Source organism: Trachurus japonicus, chromosome 6 (assembly GCF_045865225.1).
Source record: "Trachurus japonicus isolate A0001 chromosome 6, Traja_1.0".
Lineage (NCBI taxonomy): Eukaryota > Metazoa > Chordata > Actinopteri > Carangiformes > Carangidae > Trachurus > Trachurus japonicus.
In genome coordinates this window covers 15063731-15090422 of record NC_140912.1, presented here as the reverse complement: position 1 = coordinate 15090422, position 26692 = coordinate 15063731, and the positions used below count along the sequence as shown (strand labels likewise).

Here is a 26692-nt window from a genome sequence, read left to right as displayed (position 1 = left end):
AAGGTGGTGTCTGATTGTGGCATGTTACTGTAATTAAACCCGCATATTTCGGGGGTTATGGATGAAGACTCCTGGCTCTATAGCGCATAACACTTGCTCCTTAGCACGAGCCATACAACTAATTAAAAAAAAAGAAAGAGAAAGAGAAAGGCGGGGAGATAATGTATTTCTTTTCTCAGTTTTTTTCACAGTTGAACTTCCAGGTGCAGATGGAGAGGACACACACAGCCTAGGAGCAGCCGGGATCATTGTCTTGCTTGTACGGTGTTAATTATGTTCCATCAGCTGACGGATCAGACAGTGAATGGCAGCTGCCAGGGACCCGCGTCAGGCTGCAACAAGAGCGCGGATGGAGACGCGCTCCAGCTGCCCACTTTCTCCACCGCGGCCAAAGTCAGAGTGATCATCACCTTCACCCTGTGCGCAGTCTCGGCTGTCTGCAACTTAGTTGTGCTGTGGGCTGCCAGCAACGGCGGCAAGCGCAAGTCCCACGTTAGGATCCTGATCATGAACCTGACGGTGGCGGACCTGCTGGTGACTTTCATCGTGATGCCCGTGGACGCGGTGTGGAACATCACGGTTCAATGGCAGGCCGGAGACGTCGCCTGCAGGCTGCTGATGTTCATGAAGCTGGTGGCGATGTACTCCTGCGCTTTTGTGACTGTGGTCATCAGCTTGGACAGGCAGTCTGCCATCCTCAACCCCCTGGGCATCAGCGAGGCCAAGAGGAAAAGCAAAATCATGTTGACTGTGGCCTGGGCGATGAGTGTGATCCTCTCACTCCCTCAGGTAAGAGAAAAGTGTGCCAGAGCGCTACTCTCTTTGCTCTCTATTTTAGGAGGCTGGTAACTCAGAATACACGGTTGTGTGTCTGTGTGCGTGTTTGTGCGTGCGTGCGTGCGTGTGTGTGTGTGTGACACACACAGAGAGACAGGATGTGCTTGAGCAATCTGACCTTGGAATCTCTTTCATCTGCACTGTCACACGTGTAGGCTGTGCTCTAGCTGTAGGGAACATGTCTGCACCTGCACTGAGCCCACCTGTTGTTGAATTATTAACAATGATCATGTAGACAAAATATACCTTGAAGTCCAATAGGAATGGCAAATGATTTATCGTAGCTGGTCTGCCATGACACTCTTGGAGTCTGAAGCACATGTGTGGAAAAGCCTGCTCTGAGACTAGTCCTCTCCCTCAGAGATTTTGTGTATTTTTTGTTTTGTTTTGTTTTGTTTTTGCTTTTTTTTGTTTTTCACTGGAAATATCTTTAAATTTGAATGAGTCAGTTTTCTGCCTCCTCCACTCTCTCATTAGTTTCAGGTTACATCCCTGTTTATCCTGAATCCCATAAAATATTTACTCACTATTTGTAAGAAACTTGGTCATACTCATAGTTACGGAGTTGTGAAGTCTTGAGCATCAGTTTGAGTTCAGTCTGAGTTCACTAGTCTGTGACCTTTACCACTGACCAACAAAGTCTGACCAGTTTGTCCTCGGACCTTTGTGTGAAATTTTAAACGATTCCCTTTAAGGAGCTCTGGAAATATTATGATTTGTGAGGTCCCTACCTTGAGCTTTAACTTTTGATGACCAAAGTTTCGCTATCTCTATAGGCCCTTGCAGAGATATTGTGTCCACAAGGCCAAACCTGTGGGGGTTTTTTTTAAGTCAGTGTGACCTTTGACCCCCAAAATCGAGTTCAGATGAACTTTTTTGCCAAACCTTAAAGGATAATTTCCGTTTTTTTTACAACCTGGACCTTATTTCTAGCATAAAATAAGATCATTTTACTCACCCAGACGACTTTGGTGTCATTTGGAGTTGTTTTGACGAAATTAGCCCCAGTGGAGCGGCGCATATATCCGTATAATGCGAGAGCACGGGGCATGCAATGCAGCCTCTAAATAACACATTATCCGCCGCAAAACTCGTTCATTTCGCCAATATTTTGTTATGATACACTAGTGCTATTCCCCTCCGAGCCCGTGGTGGCATGTTAACAACATCCGGGGTCTCTAGGTTGACCTACTAACCTCTGATCTGGATGATGTCATCTCCGACCGCTGCCCGGCTCATTCTGATAATAATCATTCCACTTCGGCATTCAGGTCCATTTTTATCTCAACTAGCCGGAGCTTTAGTGAGTCCAGGTTGAGGAGAGGAAGCCTGTGGAAGTTGAACTTCATCCAGCTGCTCATTTTGTTCTGACAAGTCAGAAACACGCAGAAACGAACCATAGCATTAGCGGTAGCAAGTTAGCCGCGCCGGGCAGCGGTCGGAGATGACATCATCCAGATAAGAGGTTAGTAGTCAACCTACAGGCGCAGCATCTTGATAACATGCCACCACGGGCTCGGATGGGAATAGCACTAGTGTATCATAACAAAATACTGGCGAAATGAACGAGTTTTGCGGCGGATAATGTGTTATTTAGAGGCTGCATTGCGTTCCCCGTGTTCTCGCATTATACGGATATGCGCGCCGCTCCACTGGGGCTAATTTCGTCAAAACAACTCCAAATGACACCAAAGTTGTCTGGGTGAGTAAAATGATCTTATTTTATGCTAGAAATAAGGTCCAGGTTGTAAAAAACGGAAATTATCCTTTAAGTTCTGTCAAAGGATTATTGAGATATCAAGTTAACAAGGCCAAAACTGTGTTTAGTGACTTCACTGTGACCTTGACCTTTGACCTTTGACACCTACAATCTAATCAGTTTATTTGAAAACAACATACCTCTGGCAAAACCAAGATATCCTGCTATGCTGCTGTGTTTCTTCCCCCATTCATTCTTTGTTTATTCCTAAAAGTAAAGCACAAACCAATAGATGACTAATATGGCCACAAAGCTACATTTGAGAGCTTTGGACCTAGATTGAATATGCAAATGGGGAGAATGGAGGGCATCCAGTTGTTGGTAAACAAATGGCAGGATGGACTGTGGCTGCAGCTTCTCCAGGCTCTTCATTAATATGGATGTGAGAGAAATGGATGAGGAGTGGCTGAATACCACAGGATGATATTTTTTGAGCACTGGGATTGTTGTTGTCGTTTTTCAGGGGGTTAGTATTGTGGTGGATCAGCTGGTGCATGAAGGATGGACAACAGTTCCATGATAGAAGATTTTTGTTTGTACAACAAAGTACCCAAAACGTGTGTTTTGTCTCCCCCTGATGTTTTAAAAATAATTTAGTATAATTTCTTATTTTATTTTTTAAATTCATATTTGTACTTATTATTTAGTCCAGTACCTACAAACACCAGGTTAAGATCATTGATTGCTCTGCAACGAGTAGGTTTGAAATGAATGAACACAAATGGCACAGCAGCTCACGTGAATTAAACTGGGCTCTGATCCAGTTGCAATACGATAACCGGACTGTCAACATCACAGGAGGTTGGCAAATATCAGGAATGTGTTTGAAGTACCTTATCAGGTATAAGCTCATGGTATTTTCTAATCCTTATCCACTGAAAGCCAAGATCTGAAACCTATATATTCTGTAATTATGATTTGCCAGGGCAAAGAAGTCATGCTCACATTATCTTTCTGTCAATTTTGGGGGATTTTACCAACTTGAGGATGAGTTTACATTCTGCACTTACTGCATTCTCCATCGGGCAGGTTTTTAAATGGAGTCAAACAGTGTTGATGGGGTTGGGGTGGACAAGTGGTTGGACAATATGAATAACTTGTAGTTACCCAATTCCTCTGGAAAAGGTAGATCATAATCAACATCTGAAGGATGGGATTATTTTTGTAATCATGACGACAAAGTTCTTTCTTTTCAACCCTTTTCAAGTCAGTTGTGCGCATGTAAAGTTTAACCACACTAAATCACATAAGAAAACATACATGTTCAACAACAGTGATGGACGGGTTTTGTGGTGTATTGATTTACCACATACTTGATTAACCAGCTAGTGATTATATGGTAATGTTCATGATCTATATTGGCTAGATCTATGTGTAACCAGCACAGGTCAAGGTGCTGCACGCATGCACATTGTTCAGTGAAGTAGCATGGCTCAGTAAACAAGCAATGAACAGCATGTCGGCCTCCCTCTTGTTCATACACCACAGGTTTGAATGGATGTCCTGTTGGAAAAAAACTGATTTGATGTTTGAGTTTGGTTCGGAGTTATATGTGCGCCACCTGTAGAGTGTACAATAATCAAAGTAAAGTCCCAGTTCTCCCTCATACTGAGGTCCCTTTTTAAAATGAGGAATAGGGAAAGATGACTCAAACAGGAGAAAGAAAAGCACAGTGTGTACACTTTTGGACAAAAAAGCAATCAATATGGTATGAAATTCTCACCGTTCATCTATATAAGTCAGTCAGCATTACATTGACAAATAGGAAATCTCAAGAAATGTTAAAAGTGCCATGGATATTGCTACCCAACATGTGATATCATCTGGTTTGGACTTCTACCTTCAACCTGCTAAATAAAATAAAAAATAATTATTTCTTTCTTTTTGATAAACTTATAATACAAATGCAGCTAACACCGCCATAGTTTTCCAGTCTCACGCTGTGACTGGTTGTCAGGCTCTAATATGAGCCAATATATCTTGATATAGCACTCTCCCTGCACCTCTACACTCACACAGCAGGGATCTGCCAAGAACCACTCACTAGTGAGAAACTTATCCCTGCTGAAAAGCTACTGCAAAGGTTTTCTGAGAGTGGGAAGAGTTATCTCGCTAACCTCTAATTTTCAACCTTAAAGGCCCCATGCTGTGCACTTTTCTCTGGGTTTATTTACCTGCTGATATCCCTAACAAGATGTATCATTGGTTTTGAGTATCTGTAATCTGCTTAATATCGTTTATACTGCCCCTTTCTGTTGCCTCTTTCTAGAGCTCTAGCAGGCACAGGTCATTTGGCCAATCAGAAGAGAGAATGAGAACCTCTCCTCTGATTGGCTCACTGTTTTTGAGTGGCGTGTGGTCGGGCCAATCACAGGCTGAACTGAAACCTAAGCTGCATTCATAAAAATTGAAAAAAAACAACTGGTCACGGTGGGCTGAGTTACCTTGTGTGTGACATCACAGAAAGGAGGAAGTGCTATCCGCTTGTCTCAAACATAGGCTGTGTTCGAAATCACCCCCTATCACGGATGTAGTGCACTATATAGTGTGTTCGCCATTTTGTAGTGTTGTTCGAATTCTCCGCGATTAATTTCATCCACTATGTAGTGGATGACAAAACACCCACAATGCACCGCGAAATTGAGTGAACAAGCGATGTACACTACTTTCTACTCCCGTATCCCACAATGCAATGCGGTCGTGTTTTGCCAGAGAAGAAGAGGAAGCTAATTAGCATGTTAGCTACGATTTATTTAGGCAATTTACCAAAAAAACTCCTCAGACATATTTGCCTTGGCTCCGTTTGCCTCGCCCGAGTAGCAGGAGTTGGGCAGCAGCATCCGAACATTAACAGGCAGCATTAAATCAATCTAATTAAGAAACTGTAGTAGAATATGTAGTAAATACGATCTGACGAGCTAAGCTAATAGCCACAGAGCATAGCCACAGAGCCGCTAACGGCTCACGGTCGGGACACACAACAGTAGTTTACCAAACCAAACTTCCGATATTTCAACAGTTTATTGTCCGAGTAACACAACCACACAGAATCACATCCTAAAATGTTCCCGCAAGTGTCCGGTTTTTCTTATTTTATTTTTTATGTGTCCGGTTTGTTTCATACGTCCATGGTTTGTTTACATGATTCTCGGCGCGTCTGCTTCCGTCACAGCAACACCTGGCGCATCAGCTGACGCAACCACGTCCAGAAAATTACCGTCTAGTGTCCGAATTCTCCTCCCGTCATTCCCTACATCGTGTACATGATGTAGTCCACTATATCATATACATGATGTAGTGGATAGGGAGTGAGTGAGTGAGTGGATGATTTCGAACACAGCCATAGACTGTAAAAAGAATGGACGTAGCGTCCGTGACGTCACCCATTGGTTTTGGGGAGTCGTTTTTGTGACTCAAATATGGCGGCCTGAACAGCGCCATGTTGGATTGGCCGGCCGAGAACCCGCCCACTGGCCTCGAAGCGGCTGTCCACGGAGCTGCTCGGACCTGTCACTCAACGTTTTTGCGCCCTAATTGGCCAGAGTTTTAACCTAATAACAGTAAAATGGTAGAGTTAAAAAAAAATTCACCCCCCTCAGAGTGTGTGCGGGGGTAGAAACTATCGATTGAGACGAAAAAACGTTCTGACACCAGGCTTTTAACATGTTTACTGAGGATGTAAAATCGGCGATTTTAACATGGGGTTCTATGGGGAATGCTCCCTTCTGACACCAGCCCCCAGAGGAAGACGGGGGGATTGCAGTTTTTTGAACGCGGAAGTGAGCTTCACTTCTCAGACCCACAACTGCCCCCTTGGTCTCAAAGAGAATGTTCCTACAAATGGGCGGTGTGTGTTTCTCCGTTTATGACCAGTTTGATGCATGGGGCAGTATATACGTGGCCCAAGCACGAAAAAATAACCAAAATCACATTTTTCATGCCATGGGGCCTTTAAGATCAAATGCGAATAAACTCCTGCATGCTGTTTTGCATATGAATGTTATACTGCGGTTGTGGTGTCCTCGGTCTCATCAGGCAACAATTTGAACAAAACGAAACCCATGCAAAGCCACTGATTGACGCACAAATACTATCTGTACACATAGTTTTAAGAGTGGATTTTAAAAAAAGACTTTACTTATGTGATGCACTTTTATCGGCTGAGCTAACATTAAAACAATCTTAATGGCTCAGGTAAGTAAAACTTAGGACATCATGGTTAAATATTTTCTTAATTAGTTAACATGGATTAAATGACTACATTATGTGTAAAGCAATTGCATTAAACTCACAAAAGTGAAATAAAGAGAAACTTTGTCCAAAAAAGTGGATCAAAAAGATCTTGGCACAAGCCTACTGCCATGAATTTATTTATTGAATATTATTATTTAACTTCTTATTCAGGACCAATACTACATCACAAGTGTAATCCTCAGATATTTTGAAGCCTTAGGGACCATAATAATTTTTCCATGGACGTCCTCCCATTGGTAACCTGTAGCAACAAGCCCACGGAGTCACAGCCCCTTGGATTTTTTTTTCATCCTTCACCATAACCAGTATGAACACAGTCTAATTCATGCTCCTGAGATTTGCTGTGAAGACATTGGCATTATTAGACAGCACTATGATCAAGACCAGGAGGGGGTGAAGGAGGGAATTTTAATATATGGGCAAAATACCAAGTTTGTTGAGGTCATCTGAGCTGTATTTGACATTTAGTCACACTACAAAGTGGAAGACAGCTGCTGGAGCACTTGGCTTAAGGTTGGACTCTCAGCACACACCTGTCATTATCTCCATCGCAGAGCTCATCAAATCTCTGATTACAAATTCAATGAAAGAAAGTGAGTCAACAAACTACAAACATAACTAACACCCTCAATAATCAGACAGTTGAGTTATAGGAGTACAGGTATGGGCTATGACATGACAATGAAGTTTTTTATTCACCCCCAGAGCAGTGATAACCTCACTTAGTTCTGCTTTTTAGTAAAACTTTAAATCAAATCCTAGTTTAATGTGAATCTTTAAGTTCCTTCTGTGAAAACAACAACAACCTGTCCTTTTGCCTTTTTCATCCAACAAGGCCTCCAACTTCAACAAGAACCAAAATCCTCAACTAAGGTGTTAAATCCTTACTACTAGTGGGGATTTTGGCTCTTACTAGTGTAACAGTGCAAACAAAGTTAGGTCACTAGCAAACTAGTGAGCTGGATAGCTGTTAGTTAACAAGTCAGAGCTTTTGCAGATCACTAGTTAACTAGTAAGACTTTAAGCATTACTAGTTCAGCCCAGTAGGCCCCTAGTGCCACAAGTGCGGCTCCTGTCTTCACTAGTAAGGCTTATGTTACAACTAGTTTGACAAAAGTGTCACTAGTTGCCGAAAAAGAGTGACTAGTGAGAGTCTTTGTTCAACTAGTTGGACAAAATGTCTAACCAGTGTGACCATGTCCAACTAGTGCTGACAAAGACCGGACTAGTGAAGGACACTGACACCTGATATCAAGGATATGGAATAAATGCTCAAACGGCTTGCCATAGGCATGTCGCATTATAAGCACCAGCCTATAGCCTATAACTTGCCTATTTACCAACTTGGCTGGCATATGTATGGCTCAGTGGTTTCCAGGCAACGACTCCAGCAGCTCGTCACACTGGGCCTGTGCGCAGCCCGACCTCAGACAATCGGTTAAAAATGAAGGATGGATATCCTTCTGTTTTGCGATTTAGTTGAAAAATGAATGGAAACACCTTAAATTGCAAGAAAACAATTCGATACATCAATATGACCGCAAAACAGCACATGATGTCATTACGCACAACTTTTTATTCGATTTAAAGGTCTTAGATGGAAATGCACTTTCTTATGGAAGTGCACTTGAACCGGCATTATTCGCATTAATATTTTTATCGATCTTCAGATAATTCGATCGACAAGTGTATGGAAACATGGTTAGTGCCACTAGGCTTGCATAGATAGAGGGTCAACTAATTACCCAGTTATCTTACTTTTCATCATAACTCTTAATGCACAGAGTTTGAACCAGTAAAGTATGTAAGTCACCCTTAATTAAAGCAGAAGTAAGCGATCCGGTCGTTTTCGCTAATGCTGCGTTCGAGGCAGGCTTTTGAAATCGTAAATTACAGCTTCAAGTCACAACTTACGACTTTGTAGCGTTCCAGGCAACCCACTCGTGTTTTTCCGACCTGTTTTACCTGTGAAAGTCACTATAACGGCCACTCGTAACTTCCGACCCGTGAACTCGTACCAGATCAAACTGATACAACTTCACAGGACGGAAAAACACGAGTCTACGAGTTTCCTTGAACGCACCATAACAGTCCTCGTCCCTACGTCGCCACATTCACGGCGTCCCTTGGCTGCACACACAGCCCTGCATGCCGTTCTCTCTCCTCATTGGATAAAAACTGTAGGATACGATAAAAGTTTTCTCTTCGGCTCAGAGCAGAGCAGAGGGACTGACAGACCCGTGTTTCAGACCAAACACTCTATGTAAGTGATTGCTGTCGGAAGATATAACTATTTAAGACTTATATTAACACAAATATATCACTTACTTCTGCTTTAATTAGTCATTATCGTGACAATGAATATATTATCACTGTGGTGATGATATATACGCCATAAGATAACACGATAAATTAAATTATTTTACAATTATAGAAAAAATACATTTTAGAGAAATTAAAGAATGAAGATAAATCTTCAATCAATCCAATTACTGGGATTTTCCATATATCACATTTCCTAAACCTTGACTTAAACCTGACCAAATATGGTCTTGTTGCATCATCAGTTAGATTTATTCGTCAACCGTGATTTGTGATGATGTGATGATGTATATATACGTAATTACATATGTATTTTAACTTGGACAAGTTGTAAGCTGAACGATATGGATGTTTAATGCTGTCATTAATTGATTCATTGTGACTCCCATTATTGGTTTGGTCACTAATACAGCTGTATTGGTAGAGAAATACACTGAAAAAATACATACCTTATTCAGATATCAATTGTCCGTGATCTGATACTGCACTACATACAGATTTTTAAAAAGTGTGAGCAGTCTTCCAGGAATACACAACAAGTTCTGCATGATCTGCCTGTTCATCGATCATTAGGTGCAAATCTGAGCCTGGGTCCTGCTTATGGCTATGAAGTGGACATGTCTGTGTTGCTGCGTAGCTGCCTGTTCAAGCAGGGGAAGGGATTTAATATGAAATGAATTTCTGTCATGGACAAATGGCTTTGAAAGCTCTTCAATAATTTAACAGGTGTCTGTCATAGATGATGTGTCAACAGTCAATCATAATACGCTGGAGGATGGATAACACTGACACTTGCTGATCACCGCACTCTGACATCTCCCTCCTTTCTTCCTACAGCCAGAATATATCAGTATTAACATCATATGTCTCAATGTGGATTTAATACCAATGACACATTACCAACAGTTATATTCTGGTTTTTCACTCATTTTTTTGGAACCGAGTTAGGGTTTAATAAGGGGAATGTGCATGTATTTACATCTAATAATATCATCAACATTTTGTATGTACATAAAATATTAATTATTATTCTTTTGGAATGTAAGTATGTGAACAATGTCAAACTGTTAATTAGTTCAGTTGCATTTTATTGGTTTTAGGTCTAAATAAACAATGCGGTATCTGGCTTTTTTTTGTGTTCTTATTATAGTCTCGTGTGTGTATGCATCATGGCTTACCAACATGGAGACATGATTGCAGATTGTGGAGGTAAATTTGTGGGCTTCAAGCTGAAAGATAAGTCGGGAGAGCTGAGCTTGGTCAACAACAGTTGAGTTTCTCTTGACTTGTTAGATATAATACAATAAAATTAGGGGACATATTCATTTAAGCACTTTGGAGAAAACCCAGGATGGGGGTTGTTCCTTTGGGACTGATTGCATTTGTCTGCAAGAATTATAATAATGGATTTTTACTTCACCAGAGGGCACAGCTAAAAGGAAATCTCATGTCAAAATGGCAGACATACTTAGCTGTGAGAGCGTGATAACAGCTGAATACTTCTACATTGTCTATATTTAAATACACATTTTAGCCACAAATTGATTTCCAACTCATCAGAATATATCTGGAAAGACATTCAATACTCTAAATGTCATTTAGAAATATTGTTAGTTAATATTATGAGACACATACAAAAGTTCAAGTAATATACTTTGCATTCTACACTCCTAATCTAGCAGTCTGAGCTCAGTTTGCCTCCCTTAGATTTTCTGTAGTTAAAATCTGTTAATGTGAGGCAACAGCCACAGTCAGCTATAAAAATAATTATAAGTACTGAATTTTTCACTTTGTCTGTGAACAGCTGCAGCTATTTAATTCTTTACATTCTCCATCTGGATGTTACGTGTGTCTCATAATTGCAGTGCAGGTGTGTAGGAAAAATGGGAATACCTCAGAAGATGCACTTAGAACAGAAATATGAAAAGGCAAAGAAAAGCAAATGTGTCTTTTTTTGTGATGAAGGCAAAGTTTTCATATGGACAAATCATGCCAGAGAATCTATTTATGTATGAATATGAGTAATGATTGTGCTGCTGTTGGCGCTATCATTCCTGTCTCATTTGCTAAATCAAAAAAAACCCCACCACTCCACTTACTGTCACGTCAGATAAGCTGAAAAATCATTTCTGCACCTTTACAGCCTCACTTCCTTTCTCCTCCTCTCCCCCAAGATGCATTCATGGGACTGGCACATGCATCACAATGGCAGACCTTGTTCATTCGGTCATGGGCCAGAGCAATGACATGATGATGACACATCTATTCTCTCTGTCTAGCTGATAAAAAGATTAAATGATAAGAGAGAACTATTTCTGTCTTTTCGTACAGATGTTCATATTTCACAATGTAACCATCACTGTCCCAGAGAAATTCACCCAGTGTACCACCCATGGCAGCTTTGTCCAGCGTTGGCAGGAGACCCTCTACAACATGTTCACCTTCGTGTGCCTCTTCCTCCTGCCTTTGGTCATCATGATCTTCTGCTACACAAGAATCTTTGTGGAGATATCCAGCCGCATGGCTCGGAGTAACCGTGAGTCTTACAGTGTGTTGTCAACAGCATCATCATGTGAGACCAGGGAGCTTGTGTGTGACAAAGATTGTTTTCCTCTCTTCCAGTGGTGTCTCGAGATGTTCATCTCCGCCGCTCTCACAACAATATCCCCAAAGCTCGGATGAGGACTCTTAAGATGAGCATTGTCATCGTGACATCATTCATCGTATGCTGGACGCCCTACTACTTGCTCGGCCTGTGGTATTGGCTGTTTCCCGAAAAAATGGAGGCGATTGTTTCCCATTCACTGACTCACATGTTGTTTATCTTTGGCCTCTTCAATGCCTGTCTGGACCCCATCACATACGGCCTCTTCACCATTCATCTTCACCTGGGTCTTAAGAGATGCTGTCGAACTTCAAACACACGGACTGAATTAGAAAATAACACTTGCATTATTCACATGTCTCGCCTGTCATCTCGCGGACGGACTTGCTCAGGTGGTCACAGCATCGGCAGAGAGGAGAGAAACGACAACGACAGCACGAAAGGTGCCTCAAGGCCAATCCTCCCAGTGAGCAATATATAAGAAAGAATGTGAAATATATTAATGAGAAAAGATTCTCTGCCCTCAATCAGTGTTGAGCTTAGTCTTTTGCTGGAGATGAGAGATAGCTCTGTGATTTTTTTGAAATACTGAAGCACCACAATAATTCAGCCTTTTGTCAGACAAATCTGTTCAAATTTGTCACACTGATGTAATAATTGCCGTGTTATATCTCAGCTTTGGTCAGTCCATCCCGCACAACATCTGTCATACACAATCATGTCGCTATTCTTGTGTAGCATTTTACAAATATCACCCTGATTGGCAGATGGTGATGCTGCACATCGCTCAGAACAGATCTCCAGGAAGCTTAAAGACCCTCATGGGTAAATACCTCCCTTGGTAACACTGGGTTAAAAAAAGAACTTTATCAGGTTGAAAGCTACAGTAGTCACACCCACACCACTCACACCTACGCCACTGGTGCACTTGTACGAGCTCATGTTTCCAACACAACAGGATTTTAGTTGGTAGATCTCCTTATTTATTTCATAATTTTCTCTGTCAAAGGAACCATAAAAGCAAATTGTGTGCATGCTGTTAAACACACTTAAAAATTAGTTTTGAAAGGTTTGATTTTTATTATATGTAGAGTTTTTTTTCTCCTGTGCTAATCATTGCTTATTGACTGAGTATTGCTCCAACTTGCCATTCATGGTGCTTTGTGTGCAATATAATAATGTGTTTATTATGTTTCACTCTCAAAAATGAATGTTATATCAAGCTCTATGACCATAATGGCCTTTTAAATTAATGTTACAACATACAGTAGTATGTATTGAATGTATCTGGACAGCATGTTGTTTAAGTGTGATTTTCCTGCTTCTTTTGTTGTTTGTATATCGTGTTGCACAGAAAAATCACACTGGACGTAAAGCTCTATGAAGTAAGTTTGGTATAATTCATCATGCCATTTGGAATATTTTATAGTATAAGTGTTAGCATATTATGTTGTGAGTTGTGTTGATTTCTGTGGTCATGAAATGGATGGAAATTTAAATCTGGTTCTTAAAGACTCTATGAGATTGTAAAGTTAATTGTAAGTTATTGCTTTTACAGGTCTATATATTGTTGCAACCATTACAAAAAGATAGTGAAAAGTAGCATTTGTTTATTAGTATGATATTGTTTTTTTCTACAAGTTCTGCAAGATGTTGTAATGTAAACATGCAATGTGTTCATTGAATAAAAAAAATAATTAAATTTTTCACACTGTGGGGTGTAAGAACAAGTCCAGTGTAAGAATTAACTTTGATCCTCAGCACCAGGGCAAACATTTTGAAGCTGTTATTCATATTTTTCCTCACAGTAAGTTTCTAACCCAACTACAATTTCTGTCACAGAAAAACATTTTCAGGTCCACTTTAAAACCTCAAAGTGCAGTGTTCACACAGTTGATATTAGAGATAACTGTACAAACATCAGGAAAATGCCCATTTTGAGAATCACAGTTTGTTCCTTTTCATGTCAGACTCTTCTCAAACTAATTTGTGCTGATAACTGTGAAAGCAGCTATCATCTGCTTTTAAAGATCAAAAATTAGGTGTGAACCAAATACTGCATCACCAGCAATCAGGACTTGGATCAGGCAATTGCACTCCTTGAAGCATACTATTCTCATGATAAGACATTTTTGTTCCTTGACCATTCAAATTTTCATTTTTTAAAACTAGAACATGGAAAAGAAATGATATCCCTTTGTATAGTTTATGCATTTAATCTGATTTTAATACTCCTTTGAGCTTGAGTCTTGCCCGTTGGGGTTCACTGCCAAGGTAAACCAAGGGTAGTCTTCACAGTGAGTGTTTTTTTTTAATCCATCATCATCTTTAAATCTCCAGTTCAGCACATAAATATGCAAAGCTCCTTAAGTTACTTGACATTTCCCTCTGATAGATAGCTGTTATCAGCATAATAAAGTGTTATTTCAATACACCAGATGTTGAACTTCTTTAATTGCTACAAAGCACTGTGGATCATGGTTACTGTACATTTTCCAAGCATATTGTATTGAAGAATACATCTTTGATTTGTCTTAATTTCTAGCATACACAGGAGGGCATTATGCAGCATAGCCTACATACAACGGCACTTATTATGCATGGCATAAGTGCCATTATCATGGGTTGCCATGATGAATACAGTAATAGTAAATACAATTGATCTCCTTACCATTACTCTCCTTTCCTTTTTGAAAATGTTGATTCTCAGCCTTGAGAAGTTTTTATTCTCAGCAGTAAGCTGGGCTCAGATGATGAGCTGTAAAAACTGACAGGATGACAGATGGAGCAAAGATTCATGCTTTGGTATTCACATAGAAATACTTATTAGTGACCTGAGGCACACATGCCATGACAGTAACAATCACAAAGTCATTCATCTTGGCAGGCCTACTTCAAAGGTATCATTAACCCAAAACCCAACAGGCGATATCTCACCTGTTACAGGTACTGCTCCAGAAGAAGAATTTCAGCCCAGCACAACTGGGTTGTTGTATGATATAACATTTATGGATAAAACTGAATCATGGATTTATTTTTCTGCCTGTGGACTAGGTAAGTCAAAATGTTCTAGTTCACTGCCTTTAAAAGTGACAGATACAGGCTTCGGTAGTCAGCCATTCCAGCAGAGGTTGTGCTGATATTTTTGATACGAAATTTTCATTTTCAACTCTTTATCAGTTCACAGTGCAAAAGCAAAGCAGCACAAATATAGAGCAGAAATAAACTGGGCAGCACAGCAGGAGCAGAGGCACCAATAACCTTTGCTGTATCATGATTAAGCAGCATCTGAAGCAAAAGTGGCCTCAGTGCTGTGTTGAACCTTAAAAGGCCCCCATATGAACGGGTAGTGTGGGAGAAAGTCACTCAATGCACCACCTGTTTTCCACACCTAAAGTTTATTTTCAGCGTGACTGTTGTCGTGCCAGGTGTCTGGCTGTATACTGCAAAATAATAGGAGTTTACCAAGGAATGGATCAGTATTAGCTCAGTTAAAGGTAGAGCCTGGTTTGTTCATTGCAGTTAGTTTGTAAACCAAACATTCAAACTGGGCCCCTCCCCTTGGGCTCAACTGTGCAGCCTTCTGCCCCTGACAGCAGTTGTCAGGACTGCAAAGAAAAGGAAATACAGTCCGAGTGAAGCCGGTGCATATTCTCATTTGCCCAGGTCATAGTATTTCAAAGGAGGTTAAATCGAAAGCAACTGGACTTAGTTATTTGTCTAGTAAGACGTTTCACCTCTCATCCAAGAGGCTTCATCAGTTCATGTACGCATCTGACCACCCTTGAAAGTCCGAGTGAAGCGCTGGAGCGGCGGACTGATACCCAGCCGCCGGCAATGGGACCTCCATGAATTATGCTATGGCGAGAAGCGGGTGCTAGTGGTGGATGCTAGCCGTCACCACTAGCCGAAGTTAGGGGTGGGGGATAGCACTCATTCATGCTGGTAGGTGCAATTTTATATAACATTTTGGCCAAAAATGCATTTTATTGTAATGTTTTAGGATGTAAACAACCTCTTTTTTATGAGGTCCTCCATTGACTAGCAAAATTCATGAAACGTTGTCGCTTCCTGCACTCTGATGCATTTGTTAGTTCAGAGAAGTAGTACAGTGTTTTGTGAGTCATCTAAGTTGACCTGATGAAGGCACCTCTGGCTAAACTACAGAAAGAACACTACAAAGAAGTTACTTAACAGAAACAACTTCAGCACCACTTTTTATAAAGAAAAAAAGATCAAAAAGATGCCTGGACTTTTGATATCATCAAACCCAAATTCAAGTTGACATGAAGTTTTTATAGTGCCCTGCAGGATACCATATGCTGAGTGTCCTTGAGGTATTTTCAGCTGTTTTTTTTTTTGTTTTGTTTTTTAGGTTAGCAGACGTTGATGATACGTTAAATTCATTGTTTACAGTCTGCGCATCACTCATTGAATGTGCTTTCATGGCACACACACACACACACACACACACACACACACACACACACACACACACACACACACACACACACACAGAACTGTGTGTTCCTAACATGGAAATCGACAAATGACCCACCTGTGATGTTGTTAGAGGCCATCTCATTTCTGAAATGTTTCCTTGATCCCTCTCTCATTGTTTCAGTCAACCCTTGTTGGGCAAGGAACTATGATGCAAGAAGTGAGGGAAATGAGGATGAAATCAGGGATGTACTACTGGGATGTACTCTCAGAGTCTGTCGCCCTCCTAGCAGGTCTTTGAGCTTAATGCTAATGTCAGATGCTATCACACAGAGCTCAAAACATCTCAGGCTGATGGAAACATTATTACTTTTGTTAGCCGTGTTGATATATTGGTAGTGCTGCAGGAAAAAGAAGGAAAGAAGGAAGGAATCCAAGTGTTTCCTCTCTGGAAACAGTTTATTGTTCTCACCCTCATTCACTATGAGTTAAATCACAGCTACCACCAGAAATATCTAAGCAGAATCCGCTTTAGCTCTGACAGGCTTCATTACTGTGGAGAATTAGTGCAGTACTAGATGAGTCATGAAATGAGGCAGAATTCACTGACTGGGTTAAGCACACTGAAAATGCCCCTTTTAAATAGATGATTGATTGGTGAAATGATAAGTGAAGATGTTGCAGGATGGGAGTTTACTGTGAGAATACTGTAGATTCACCAGTAGTATCTTTGGGTTTCTTTCTTTTTTTTTTTTTTTAAAGGTTTATTTGAAATGGGACCTCACATATTCATGAACATACAAGAAAACACAACATTTAATTGCAGTAAATATGTCGGATTTAGCTGGGAGCTAATTTCCATCCGTAGTCCCATGGCACTTACTTTCTGTGTCATTCTAATGCTTTGTATTCCTCAAATAAAAAAGAAGAAGAAGTGAATTAGTTTGTAGTCTATCTATCTATCTACATTTTCATTTTACTTATTGAAGAATCTTATCTACTTCTCCACATTTTCATGGCTGATTCCCAAGGGGGGATTTTAAAACACCTTCCACACCACACAACAAATAATTTCAATAGGCTACTACAGCAGAGAACAGCTTCCAGCTATGTTGAACACAGTTTGGTTCACAGTGCTCATTATCCACCCCTTACTGATAGGTGGTTTTCTTCCTGTTCTCCTGCACATTTACTAAATGTGTGAGTGAAGGTCTCTTTTTCAGCCATTTTGAATAATGTGAGTCATCCGTATCTGAAATATCATCATTCACAGGATCATTAAGTTATCAGTAAAAAGAGCAAACATGACATTACACTCAATTTCTATCCAAGCAGCTTCAGCAAATTTGCTTCCATTGAAAATCAGGCACATATTCAAATGCCAGCAAATGCACAAATGATACTTTTGAATTTTCACAAAATGTGATGGTATAATGAATCCAAGAGGAATTTTTTTATTCAGTGAGCCACACTGACGCCACTGACTGGATTTAAACGAAAGTTGGGGAAGTGCTGTGCATTGCATCTCTGCACTGTATTTTGACATATAAATACACTAGCAACCTCAATGTGATACACCTGAGAACAGCATATCCAAATGTTTCTGATTGGTCAGAATATGTCAACAATTCCTGAAGAAGTTGTCATAGTGTGATCATAAATGAGGAAATTAAAACACTGAAATTAAGAAAGAATCAAACATAGAAAACAAGAAAAGAAACTAAACTTCAATTATCACCTTGCTGCCACAAACCAGCTAAGTTGCAGGAAATCTGATCACAAGCTCCCTAGTAACAGCAACACATGTTTTCACCAAGGGGGCAGTTGTCGGTCTGAGAAGTGAAGCTCACTTCCGCGTTCAAAAAACTGCAATCCCCTCGGCTTCCTCTGGGGGCTGGTACCAGAAGGGAGCAACTCCAATTGAGCCCCATGTTAAAATAGCCGACTTTACAGCTTAAAAAAACACATTTACAGCCTGGTATACATTTTATTTTTTTAGTCTCAACCGATAGTTTCTACCCCCGCACACACTCTGAGGGGGGTGAATTTCTTTTAAAAACTCTACCGTTTTACTATTATTAGGTTTAAAATTCTGGCCAAATAGGGCGCGGAAACGTTGAGTGACAGGTCCGGAGACCACTGCTTCGAGGCCAGTGGGCGGGTTCTCGGCCGGCTGACGGCCGCACCGCTCCAAATATGGCAAGTAAAATCCAACATGGCGCAGTTCAAACCCCCGTAGTAGCGGCACAGAACAGACTCCCCCAAACCAATGGGTGACGTCACATGCTACGTCCATTCTTTTTTTACAGTCTATGGTTTTCACACATGATGCCACAGATAAGCTGCAAAATCTCATTACTTAAAGCAGATATCAGTGGAATGTTTTTGTTAATATAAGTCCTAAATAGTCCTATTTTCCGTCAGCAATCACTTACATGAAGTATTTCAGCCTAAACACGAGTCCCTCCGTCACTCTGCTCTGCTGTAACCCGAGGAGAAAATTTTCCTTGTGGGATACAAGTGTTATCCAATGAGGGGAGAGAACGGCATGAAGGGCTGTGTGTGCAGCCAAGGGATGCGCGTGAATGTGGTGACGTAGCACGAGGACCAATTGATGCCTGACAAGGGCGGGGGCTGCTAACTCATGGTGCGTTCAAGGAAACTCGTACTTTGTGTTTTTCCTTCCTGTGAAGTCATACCAGTTCGATCTGGTACGAGTTCACGGGTCGGAAGTTACGAGTGGCCGTTATAGGGAACTTTCACAGACAACAGGACGGTAAAAACACGAGCTACGGGTTACCTGGAACGCTACCAAGTCGTAGTTGTGACTTGAAGCTGTAACTTACGGTTTCAAAAGCCTGCCTTGAACACAGCATTAGCCGAAACGGCCGTGCCGATGATATCTGCTTTAATTTAATTGTTCAGGACATTTCAATTACAGTAAATTGTGTTTAACTGTGTAAATCAAGTGAAGTTATAATTGTGAATGATGTGGTATGTTTTGTGAGGTCACTTCGATCAGCTCATCCTTGGGTCAAAATATATAAGTGCCAAATATGAAAGACTTACACTTTCCTAGAATACAATAAAATAAAAAACAACTCAAAAGAGAATAATTTGTTTATGTATTACAATCTGAGCCAAGTAAGGAAGAATAAGGCATTATTAGCCACAAGTTACTGTATAAGGATTGGATGGATAGATTGAGACGATAGGACTTTTTCCACAGACTGGAAAATGTACCCAGAATTAGTTGTATGTGGCAGACGATGAACATCAAACAAAACAATGCAAGAATGTAATATAAAATATGCCTGTATTGCCCACAGCACTCTGCAGTGTTTCCATTCATATGCAATGTTTTCAATTTGTATTGCTGTTATGTAGCTTTTCATGTAGGCTACAGCCACTGCCAAAGGCTTTATGAAAACAGTTAATTTCTTCAATTGAGCTCTGCATGTACATATGGCACATATTATGCCCATGACTGTTAATTGGCTGTTCTGTTCTTTGCTTCTGTTCACTTTTATGAATTCATATTTGTAATGTTGGTATTGTTTCATTTGCATCTATTTACACCAAAGCTCTCTTGCAGCTAAAATATAATGCAAAAGAAATACATGCTACACAAACTGTAGTGTTGACTTATCTTTGTGGGTAAACTGAAGTTATCTCCACCATGGATGATTTCCAAATGTTGGGGTTTAGATAAAACCCTTGTGACTATTGTTATAAACAAAGGATTGTGATATTCACACATCCACATTTAATTATTCACCACAAACAATTACTACATAAAACACATGCTATTTCATGTTTCTAATATTTAGAAAATAATATCTCATGAAAACAACATAAATGTAATTCATACTGTGCCTCAGCACTGGCAGTGTATGCCTGTAGCAGGAATCATGCTGCAGAACATACATTAATACATAAGTTTGACCTGATGGTATTCTTTCAACCATTATCAAGTATGCTGTCTGTGCATGTGAGGTATTTTTTTTGAAACATTTTCCACTTGGATCTGTATTCACACAAGACAAAAGAAAAAAGGAAACCTTTTTCAGTGTGGAAATCCTGTTCGAAACTTTGACAAATTATTTTACTGCTGCATTTATGACATGCCATTATATTGATTATGAAAGACTTCTACAACTGACAATCTATTACAGACACAGTGAACTGCAATCAGACTCCAGTGTGACTGTGTGAGTCACTACTACAGTACTTCTCAGGTTACTGTGACTGTGTGACTGAAGTAGACAAACAACAGAAATTTATACAAATATGCAAATATACACACGGTGTAGTGTGAAAGTAAATACAACAGTTACATTGTCAGTATACAGTTATTCAGAGTAATATCAGTATGACTTGACTCATAATCATAATATCAGTAACAACATACAGACAAATAGATGCAGGCACATAGCCACATGGAACAACTTCAGACTGTCCTACACAAACAAGCCACACATATTTTTGATTTATCGAAAATTGAGCCTACAGTGAATGAAAATGAAAATGTTTGACTGTAAACGGTAGGCTATTATAAACATATACTTGCAAATTCTTGCTAAATACATTTTCAATGTTCATTAAAAAATGACACGTTTTTGGAGTCATGGTAGATGACGTTCGGAAAATATGAGCATCTCAAAAACAGATTTTTTTTTTTTTGTTTTGTTTTTTTACAGCAATTTGAATTTCACTCTCATGCGAACAATTGGAGTCAATGCAAAAATGGCATTTTTAAAGCAAATCAGTTTTTCACTTATGGAGCCAATAAACGAATTACCAACATGCTGTCTAGATGCAATTTGGGTAATTTCAGATTTTTGTCTTACAGTAACAACTGAATTTTTGACAGCTGTTTGAAATCTGCCTTTACACACTAACAGCTGCTGTCTTGCACACAGGTGGCTGGCTTAGTCAATTAGTGAAGCTACATGTGACATTTCCACTTGCCAATTAGCTCAGTGAGATAGAGCATGGTTGTTGGTGTTGAAGATTGTGAGTTTTTCCATATGATGATCTACCTGCACTTTTCACAAAGGTCCAGCAGCCCCATGCCAGATCTTTAACTGGAAACACAAGACAGTAGTCCTGATGGCGGTGCTACAGCAACTCTCTAAATTTCAAAACTTTGAAAATTCATAAGAAATCAACCATATGTGCTACAGCTCAACTTTCACTCTCAAATTGCCTAATTTTGTCTAAAATTGATCTACTGACATAGCAGAGCGTTGACGTCCTCTGTGTTGATGTCCTGTCCTCTTTCTGTTTAACTTTCTTTATGTGTTGCCCAGATGAAACAGGCCGGTGTTTAAGATTTGAAGCAGGTCCCAGCACGGTGAGTCCAGCATAAACTTCACTTTGCCGAAACCCTGAATTATGGTTCAATTGGAACAAATGATGAAAGACAGAGGGTGTCATACTTTATCATGATGAACAGGATCTGATGGGCATCCCTCCAAATCAAACATCATGCATCTAAAGTAAACATGCATTCTTATTTAAAAGATCCAATCTTTTATCAGCCTGAGACATGCACAACTTTATCACTTCTTGATAGGTATGTGCGTGCAGATTCAAGGCTGAAGGTCGACATTAACGTTTCTTGAAGAGTTCCTTAACTTTCTTATGGAAATTTTTTCCTACGATAACATAGAGGATGGGATTGAGCACACTGTTGAAAAAGCCTAGGTAGATGACAACCTGTTTGCTGATATATATGAATTTCATAAGCTTGCACCCTCCCAAGATTTTCGCTGTTTTTAGCATTTCTATTATCTTCACCATGTGGAATGGTAACCAGCAGACCAGGAACGCCACGAGGACTGCCAGGACAAGAGTGGGGGCCTTACGCCCTGTGTTCTGAGAATTTAAACGGTTGTTTAGGGCTTGAATGATTTTGAAAGTACACAAGGAAATTATTAAGATGGGGATGATGAAGATTAGAAAAATCTGTATCCCCTCACACAGTAGCTTTATATCTGCGTTGGGGTATCTAATAAAGCATACTGTCTTGGAGTTAGATAATGTTATCACTTCCCTATACATGAGTACTACGATAGCCAAGAGCAAGCCAGAAGCCCATACCAGAAAACAAGCTCGTTTGGCATACTTTGGACTACGCATTTTGTAATTGGACAGTGGGTGCACCAGTGCCAGGTAACGATCAATGCTGATCAGAACAAGGAAGTAGGTGCTGCAGCAGATGTTCATTAAGAGGCTGAAGGGAATCAGTCGGCACATGGTTCTACCAAAGGACCAGTTGTATTTATCAGCTGCGTACTTAGCATAAAAGGTCACGCAGGACACCAGGATGAGGTCTGCAGCAGCCAAGTTGCTCAGGTAGATCTCAGCCACAGTGCAGGCATTCTTTTGAAGATAGTAAACCATCAGGACAAACACATTGAAAATGATTCCCAGCACAGAGATGGTCAGGATATAGACTGGCTGTGCAGTGTAGGTCCAATCCTCTGGTGGTTCAAACGGACATAGTTGTGTATTGTTTTTCGTGATGTTTTGGTCGTCATGCATAGGCGCAGGACTGAAGGTAGTGGGGATGCTGAGGAGGACAGCAAACGAAGCAAAAAGGGTTCAGATTCACAATATTGACATAATAACATTGCCAGTTATTGCATCCATAGTTCTATGAAGAAAATGTTAAATGCTGATGAGTAGCTGCTTATATAAACATCACTGACACAGAACATGTTGAGACAAAGGCAGAAACAAGGCAGCAGTTTGGTTTAGATGGGCTTGAAAATCTGTCTCACTTTTCTGACTGTGCCTTTCTGGATAAAAATCTTTTCTGTTCAAGATAGTCACTTTGGTCTTGTGGTGTTGATGTTGAATCAAATCAAATCAAATTTTATTTGTTTGGCACTTCTCATGGCTAAAAGCAACACAAAGTATCTCAGAGATGCTGAAAACAACAAAGACGAAAACCCAAACCTCCCACCCCCACAAATACACACTGAGACACAGAGACATATACACCCACACGCACTAGCTGTCATTAGAGAGACATGGCCAGGCACCAAGACCTGAGGTGGGAACAAAGCCATGTTTGGGGGCCAACCACGACTAGGAAGCGTTGCCACAGAGACAACCCCGACCCGGGCAGACGGGAGGCCCCACACCCAGGTGCGGAGCCATCCACAGGACAGCACCCTGACTGGTAGACCAACAGCAACTCCCAGTGTGGTAGGCCCCCATGACGAATACAAAAACTCTGATGACTCTTCCGTGACGAAAAGTAAAACATAGAAAAGCAAAAACCTAATGAACCTTATGCATACCTGGTGAGCAGAAGAGTCATTCTTCAAACAAAGTCCATGTGTAGGGTGTCAAAATTCCCAGCTCCACTCAACCAGTGGCGTCTGCTACAGTCTTCTGTGTCTGACTTTCTCTCTTACAGTACGAAGAGAACTGGTATTAAAGTGTTGATCGGTTCATAAGCTCCTCCTTCCCTTCTCTTTCCATTCCTCCTTTCCCTCCTCTTCTTGTAACTACGGATCTTAATCTTAAAGAGCATAGGGCTACTTTAATGATGTGGTAACTACAGAAGGAAACAATCATGTTGTAGCACAGTCTCCAGCTTTCATGAGGGATCTGATTTAGACACACACACACACACACACACACACAAACCTGCACCCTCAATTAGTTTGTCTGACAAAATGAATTAATGTTAGCAAACAGTTATGGAAAACACAGCAATGGGACGTATTAATGTGTATACATATATCCTTGAATTCTTGTGTGGGGTGTTGGCTTACTATTTTAGATTTGTTTTATTCCTTAAAAAGCAGAACATGTTGTGAATAACAATACAAAGAATGATGCAGGTGTGTGTGTGTGTGTGTCTTTGTATTGTTACTCACAGCATGTTCTGCTTTTTAAGGATGGAGGATAATGTTTACACATTTAACAATGTGTAGACATCATGACATAGTGATTGCAGCAGCATATCTCAGATATATCTCATGAATTCCAACTTGAATATAGGCTAGGTGATGCACTCCCAGTGCGCAATCAATACCAAATGTCAGTGCAGATATTTGCATACATATATGCTGCTAAGTGTAAGCCACGCAGACATAATGGCTTTGGAACCTGGAGTTGTTTCCTCTGTGGGTGGATTGTCTACGTGTTTCTAGGCCTCACATGCATGAAACTCTGAATATTTTGTATGTAATACTGTAAAACAACAAGACCAAAGTTCATAGTCATACTGGGCTTCAGCATCAGTTTTGTGTGACCCATCTGAATGTGACATCTCTGAACCTTGCCATTTTCAGCAGTGGTCTAAGGACTAGGGCTGAACCCACTGTAGTCGGACCTCGAGTCCAAGGGTGAAAAAACAGGCTCTCATTAATCAGAAAACCCCCCTCAGCCAATTACAAGAGACTAAAATGATGAGTGAGTCATGGTGGCATTCAGACGTACTGGAACAGTGCATTTCAAATGACCTTGGGCTATTATAATTGCAGATATTGAAGCAAATGAACTAAGTTGGTAGTCTTTCCCTATACTCACTAAAGAAATGTCCACTGAGGTTTGGACAAAAAGACAGACTGTATCGCAAAGAATAATCCCCAGATGGTTTATTTAACAGATTATTTATGAACCCCCCCCCTTTTGTAGTGGATTATTCTCTGAGTCTATTGGTATTCTTCACTTAATATTCAAATTTATTCTGTCACATCAAACTCTCAAAGGAGAACACTTAGGGAAATTAACCAAGATTTTCTGAGTAGAAAAATCCACAATCTGTGTATCTGACAATATTTTCAAGCAGGCATGCCAATTTTAAAGCATGATTATCATATTTTGAATTGTTCTTGTCATCTCTTTGTCAATTGTGATTGTCTCGCTTGAATAATGCTGTTGTTGTCTGATAAAGGCAGATTAAACATCCGTCTGCTGTGGATGTAACTGATCAATGAAGCTATAATGTGTGGTGGCATTATGCTGTGAATATCGTTGACTAGATGACTTTGTTCCCACAGTGCCTCAGGTGCTGTGACAGACACAATTAACCCCACATGTGGCCCCACAGATTTACTTGCTTCCCTGAGCTGAGTCCCAAAGAGTCGCTTCTCCTGATCAATGTCACTTTTCATGAAAAAAATCTATATCTATAGTTTCAGCTTGTTGAACAACGATGGACATGAGATGCACTGATAATGTTGCAATTATAATTGTGTATTAGTTGTGGATACCAAGTGTGACTTCTACAAGGACATAGACATGGTTGAGAGTGTCAGGACTGGCTCCTTTTCCTGACAAACAACACGCGGAGAGGGGAAGGTGCCGACAATAATCTTATTTATTTGTAACAACAATCAAAGGTAAACAATCAGTAGTGGAGGATATCAGTGGTGAGTGCGGGTGCATGGATGGATATGTAGGTGTTGTCTGTGCATTAAAACCAAGAGGACAGTCGCAGCGGGGGAGCTGCAGGACGCCAGGTCATGAATGGGATGAGAGAGAGGGAGACGGCGATCTCCACCCGGCTTTTAGGAACATAGCCACGCCCCCCTACGGCACGCACACCGGAGGCCCATGAGTAATCCTGAGGGAAGGAGAGACAGGAGAGCGAGAGGGGCGCCGCACACACACACTCACACATACACACAACCACTTGGGGTTGTCACACCCCCCCCCCTTAAGACGGGACCCCAAAGGGGAACCGGCACAATAAACCCCCAAGCTAGTAAGGGTGGCAGGACCAGCTACATGTTACCCATTTACAGTTGTAACCATACTCCAAATAACATGAATTACATGAACAATTTACATGAACCATTCCCACTGCAAAAACCCAACCCAACTCACCCAGCCATCCTAGAACTCTGCAACCTGGTACCGGGGAAGCCTATTTAAGAGTTTGAAAGGACGGAGGAGCAGGAGTGTGAAAGCGGGGATAAAGTTACATGTCATCATACATACAAGATTAACAATGCACAACTGACCCAATACCCCATCAACTCTAAGGCAGAGGCGCCCTAGACAAAGCATCTGCCAGGATATTATCTTGCCCTTTAATATGGCGTATGTCTAAATCATAACCCTGCAAAAAGAGAGACCACCTGACCAGTCTCTGATTTGGAGTTTTCAAGGAACCTAAGAATGTCAAAGGGTTGTGATCTGTGTAAACAATTAAAGGTGCCGTCCCACCTACGTACACCTCAAAATGCTGTAAGGCCAGAATGAGACCCAAAGCCTCCTTTTCTATCACTGAATAGTTGGCCTGATGTCGATTGAACTTTCTTGAGAAAAAACAGACTGGTCTCAACAACCCTTCGTCCCCTCCCTGGAGAAGGACGGCACCGGCCCCGACCTGGCTGGCATCAACCTGTAAGACAAACTGTCGGTCAAACTGGGGAGCAGCCAACACAGGACAGGAACACAGTAAAGACTTTACATTCTCAAAGGCCTGCTGGCACACAGTAGAC

The 26692-nt window shown here is 40.8% G+C and overlaps 1 protein-coding gene and 1 pseudogene across 1 annotated transcript; one reads left to right on the top strand and one right to left on the bottom strand.

The window, feature by feature from the left end:
• Positions 1-245: 245 nt before the first annotated feature.
• gnrhr4 (gonadotropin releasing hormone receptor 4) lies at positions 246-12258 on the top strand. Its single transcript, XM_085779197.1, has 3 exons — positions 246-789; positions 11504-11708; positions 11795-12258. The coding sequence occupies exons 1-3, from the start codon at positions 274-276 to the stop codon at positions 12256-12258; spliced, it is 1185 nt and encodes a 394-aa protein (XP_085635323.1). The 5' UTR covers positions 246-273.
• Positions 12259-21595: 9337 nt separating this feature from the next.
• Positions 21596-23613, bottom strand: LOC146985867 (B2 bradykinin receptor-like; annotated as a pseudogene).
• Positions 23614-26692: the final 3079 nt, after the last annotated feature.